Raw genomic sequence first — 5,000 nt, 5'->3', positions numbered from 1 at the left:
ATAAACACCACCACCACCACCACCACCATCCCATTACACCAAACATCAAATCTATCTCCACTTCGTCCACGCCCACATCGTCACGTCTCTCTCACACACACCCATCCCCTTCTCGTGCCCTTCAACAGAAACCCTCCCTGTCCTATCCCGCCCTTGCTATCCCTCCCTCTCCCCCTCGTAAGCGCAGCTGATTCGACGAGGCAAAAAAATTAGAAAAAAAAGATGAGAGGAAGAAAGAAGATGCGAAAAAAAGAGGATGAATAGCTTAAAAGACAAAGAAACTACTCATCTCTCGCACAAAGGAGAATATATTACATATCCTTCCTTCCTTGCCATTAGCTGAACATCATCCCAGGACATCTGTTGCTCCCTCCTTGGTGTTCTTGGGAAGAATGAATGACCTGCGTGACACACACACACACACACACACACACACACACACACACACACACACACACACACACACACACACTGCGAGAGAGAGAGAGAGAGAGAGAGAGAGAGAGAGAGAGAGAGAGAGAGAGAGAGAGAGAGAGAGAGAGAGAGAGAGAGAGAGAGAGAGAGAGAGAGAGAGAGAGAGAGAGAGAGACAGAGAGAGAGGTTGATAGATATAAGGCGCCGCAGCAATGTGGACCTATGGCACCGGAGAGAGAGAGAGAGAGAGAGAGAGAGAGAGAGAGAGAGAGAGAGAGAGAGAGAGAGAGAGAGAGAGAGAGAGAGAGAGAGAGAGAGAGAGAGAGAGAGAGAGAGAGAGATCACAGATAAGTAATCCAAACCTATCAACTTACTAGACCCTAAAGATAACAAAGCAATAAAAAGACCAGAGGGAAAAAGGAGAGAAAGAGATAGAAAGAGAGAAAGAAAGAAAGAAAGGAAGAAACAGAGGCACAACACAAACAACAACGTCCGCCCAGAAGACCAAAAGGCTAATTAAGGGGGAGGAGGAGGAGGAGGAGGAGGAGGAGGAGGAGGAGGAGGAGGAGGAGGAGGAGGAGGAGGAGGAGGAGGAGGAGGGGAAGAGTAGAGGGGGAGAGATGGGGGAGAGTAGTAGAGTGAGATGACCTTTCTGTCGTGTGCTGATCCATCCCTCCCTCCCTCCCTTACATCACTCCCCACCCTGTGTCCCCGCCCTCACCTCACCCCCTTGCAGAGGAAGGAGTCCGCCCGAAGCTATTGTTGGCGCAGGTGGCGGGAAATATTATCAAAGCGGAAACAATAAGCAACAGGAAACAGGAAAGCCAACCACTGTCCCTCTCCCCTTAACTCCCAGACACGAACCGGATTTTGCATGTTAAATAAGTGCTGGGATTGGCTGGGGTGCGAAGACTCGGGACTGGGAGTGGCGGAGAGGGAGAGTGCAAGTGTGAGTGTGCTTTGAAAGAAGGGTATTCCTAGCATAAAGATTCTAGATGGGTGTAGGAGTCTGTGCTTCGTCTTGGTGTGGTATAGTGTAGCTTGATTGAGTGTAGTAGTCTATATGCTTTGTGAGGTGGGGGGTGGTAAGGGGGAGTCTAGTTTAAAGAGGGAGTGTGAGCAATGCGGGAAATGGTTGTGGTGGGTGTGGTGGTGTGTGCTGCGCGACTGTGTGGGAGGGATAGGAAGTCAAGTTACAGTGGAGGAAGTTTTAGGAAGGAGGACGTTTGCTTTTGTTGTGGGGAGCGACTGTTGATGATTCAGTGAAGGTGGTGCGGCCGTGGGGAGTAAATGTGAGAGTTTGTATGCTTTAAAGGGAGAGCGAGACGGGGGGGGGGGGGGGAGTTCTAGTCTGAGTGGTAGGAAAGATGTATTTTTGCCGTAGATAGGTACATAAGAGACTGATGTAGTTGAGGTGACAAAGGGGATCTGAGTGGGGTGGGAGTCTGATTAGGATAAAAAAAGATGGTGTGGGAGGGATAGAACAAGTCACATAAGTAAGGAGAGAACTACTTTTTGGTGTGGGGAAGTGATAAATGAAAATTTGATCTAATTATTATCGAAGTAACAGGATCTGCGTGGGTGGAAGTTTGATTAGGGTAAAAAGGAAGAGGTGGGAGGAATGGAAAGGGGTAGATTATGGTTTTATCAGGGTAAAGGTAGGAAGGATAAAGGCGGCTCTGAGTGGAGGCGGGACGGAGGTTGATTAGGACAAAAGGAAAGGTGTGGGCGGGGTGGGAGTGGGTGCAGGTAGGTGGTTCTGGGGGATGAACACAGGAAATCTTCACACGCTAAAGCCGCAACAGATCCAGCGCAGAATTTGACAACCTCCTTCCGTCCTTCCCCTCCCGATTCACCCCTCCTTCTTTCCCTCCCTCCCTCCCTTCCTCCTCCCGCCCGCCTCTTCCCACAATCGCCATAATCCTTCCTGCTGCAAGTGAACGTCAAACAAAAACTAGAACAAAGTGAATTCCAATTTTCCCATTCACATCCTTTGTGTGTGTGTCTGAGAGAGAGAGAGAGAGAGAGAGAGAGAGAGAGAGAGAGAGAGAGAGAGAGAGAGAGAGAGAGAGAGAGAGAGAGAATTACGTAAAACCCTCAAACTGAAATCACAGAGTGGTCACAGGAGCACAAGGTTACGTGGTACATTTTCATGCTGGGCGGCGAAAAGAAGGTCTGTCTGCATTAGCATACATATTACTCACGAGGAAATACCGAGATGCCTAGAAGGGGGGACGTGAAGGCAAGTGTTGTTCAAGACCCAAGGCATTGCATTATGAGCAAGAGTCGCCGTACAGACCCGCTACAGACTTCGAGGTGACGTGGGAACTTTTTCATCGTTCATCCTTTCCTTCTTTTCCTCGCTGCCCTCGCTCTCCCATGAATGATACTCGCCACTTGTGTAAATACAGCCGGAATGAGAACCATCACGTAGAAGGCACAGCGGCGGCGTGAGTTCTTCCAGTGCAAGGACTACGGAGAATCTAAGCTACAGAGTGAGGAGTGAGGGGAAGAGGGGCCGGTAGTGCGTACGAGCGAGGCGCATGCAGGGTAAGGTCAAAGATCGCTCACCTGATGACCTTCTAAACAAGCAGTGAGGAGGGCCAGATAAACACTCACTCCACTCATCTCCTTCCTCATCTTGCGTTCACCGTTGACTTTCTTCCCTCATTTCTCGGTAGTCTTCGTGCACTCTTTCATTTCCTCTCTTTTTCTCTATAATTTGATGCTCTCCTCCTCCTCCCTCCCCAGCCCAGCCACTGTGCCCGCCGCCCTGGGCCTCGGGCTGTCTGTGACTCACTCAACAACCCACAATCACGCGCGGATACGACCGGGATTCGGCCAACAAGGCTTCATTGGGCCGCAAGATCTGCCACACTCAACACAAACATACACAACGCCGCTATCACGTTATGTAAATAAATTGTCGATCCATTTTGTCCGCTTATCCGTGCAGCCTTAAGGCCTCTCTGTCCGGGTGGTCGGAGCTACGTGCCTCGTGCAGGTGATGTCCGGAAGGCGTGTCCGTACTTTCTTAAGAAACAGTGAATTAAAATGACTGAAATAATAAGAGCAGTCAGAGCATCAAACACCCTCACCACCGCCGCCACCATAACACACGCCCCAAAAACAGGTGGCGCCGCCCGTGACTTACCTGAGGCCAAACACCATGTGTCTCAGTTTAGGGTCGCCGTCATAAAAGTGAGGGAAGGAGAACCCCACAGAAGCCCCAAAGTAACAAGACTTCATGTCCAGCACGCCCCTGGGAGGACACCCTTGCTCGCCACAGAAACACTGGTTCTCCGGGTGAGCTGCGTCGTAGGAGAAGACGCCTTTGGGATGCACGAAGCGGTAGGCCTCCAGTCCCTTCTCGTTTTGTACGGTGGCGTTGTAGACGAGTGGCAGGGAGCGGCACAGCTGTCCGTTGAAAATGTAGAGTGTGTCGTTCATGGTCAGTCCGGGAGCGAAGCCGTTACCGTCAGTCCCTCTTATCATGTTGCACGTGTCGCCGAACCAGGAGAAGAGCACCTCGTGGCCATTGTAAGCCAGAATCTTGTTCATCTTGCCTGGGTCGTCCTTCCCCGTGTGCATGCGATAGGGCGGCTGCAGGGTATAGTTGAGCCCCATCAGAAGGCCAAACAGCTGGTGCGGGTAAACCGCATCCTGCATCGTGCGGGCCCAGTCCAGCACCTCGGAGCGGGAGCCCCACAGAAGCTCGCCCACCGTTTGTTTTCTGATAGTTTTGAAACCGTGAACTTTTTTCACTACTTTCAGCATTGTTTTGACTAGTTTGTATTCTTTCACCATGTCCGCCGCACTCACGAATGGAATGTTGACGGTGGTAATGGGATCATTTTCGCTGCCTTCCGATAGGTGGGGCTGGAAGAAGTAGGCTGGCCTCCCTTGATACTCTACTATTGTTCCATCGTCTTCGTATCTTACATTTTCTTTGGTCTCTCTGAGGGTGTAGACGTACGGCCCGAGCTCCTGGACTCTGGGCCGGGCTCCCTGCATGAACTGATCGGGATTGGTCAAGTTGAAGACGTAAACAGTGTAGAGAACTTCAACTTCAGCCGCCCTCCACATGTGGTCTTTGTCTGACCCCTCCGATAGGGTGATGCCACGCAGGACCCCCGCATGCATGGTAGACTCACCCCAAAACACGACTGTAATCAGGGCCAGGAAGCTTATTATGGCCATCAGCAGCAAACACCACCACTGGCAACAGCAACACCGCCTGGAGCACTTCCTCCTCTTCCGAGGAAAGTCATCGTCGTAGTCATCGTCGTAGTAGTATCCTATAGGGTCACGCTGCTCCTCGATAGGGTGTCTGCGCCGCCACCGCTTCACGCCACCATCACTCATACACACACAACACTCGACTGGCTCAGTGCGAAGGCTCGACGTCAACTCCTCCTCAAAAAGTTTTTCGTGTTTTTCTCTTTCATCATCAGTCGTCGGTTCGTCATACTCTGACACACTGTCTTCCTCATCAAAGGCAAGCTTCATCTCGTCCAAATCCTTCTCGTCGTCCCACTCATCGTCGTGCTCCATGATGAGTTACCAAGGATCTAAGACAAGTGCTC

The 5,000-nt window shown here is 51.1% G+C and overlaps 1 protein-coding gene across 1 annotated transcript in view; it reads right to left on the bottom strand.

Annotated features, from left to right (window-relative positions):
• Positions 1–5,000, bottom strand: part of LOC135106651 (uncharacterized) — a 34,822-nt gene that overhangs the window by 22,620 nt on the left and 7,202 nt on the right. Inside the window, exon 3 of the mRNA XM_064015948.1 lies at positions 3,569–4,974. Coding sequence (XP_063872018.1) covers positions 3,569–4,974 — 1,406 coding nt within the window. The remainder of the gene's footprint in view (positions 1–3,568; positions 4,975–5,000) is intronic.

The sequence above is a fragment of the Scylla paramamosain genome, chromosome 13 (assembly GCF_035594125.1).
Source record: "Scylla paramamosain isolate STU-SP2022 chromosome 13, ASM3559412v1, whole genome shotgun sequence".
NCBI lineage: Eukaryota > Metazoa > Arthropoda > Malacostraca > Decapoda > Portunidae > Scylla > Scylla paramamosain.
The sequence above is the reverse complement of the archived record's forward strand: the minus strand, read 5'-3'. Positions and strand labels throughout refer to the sequence as shown.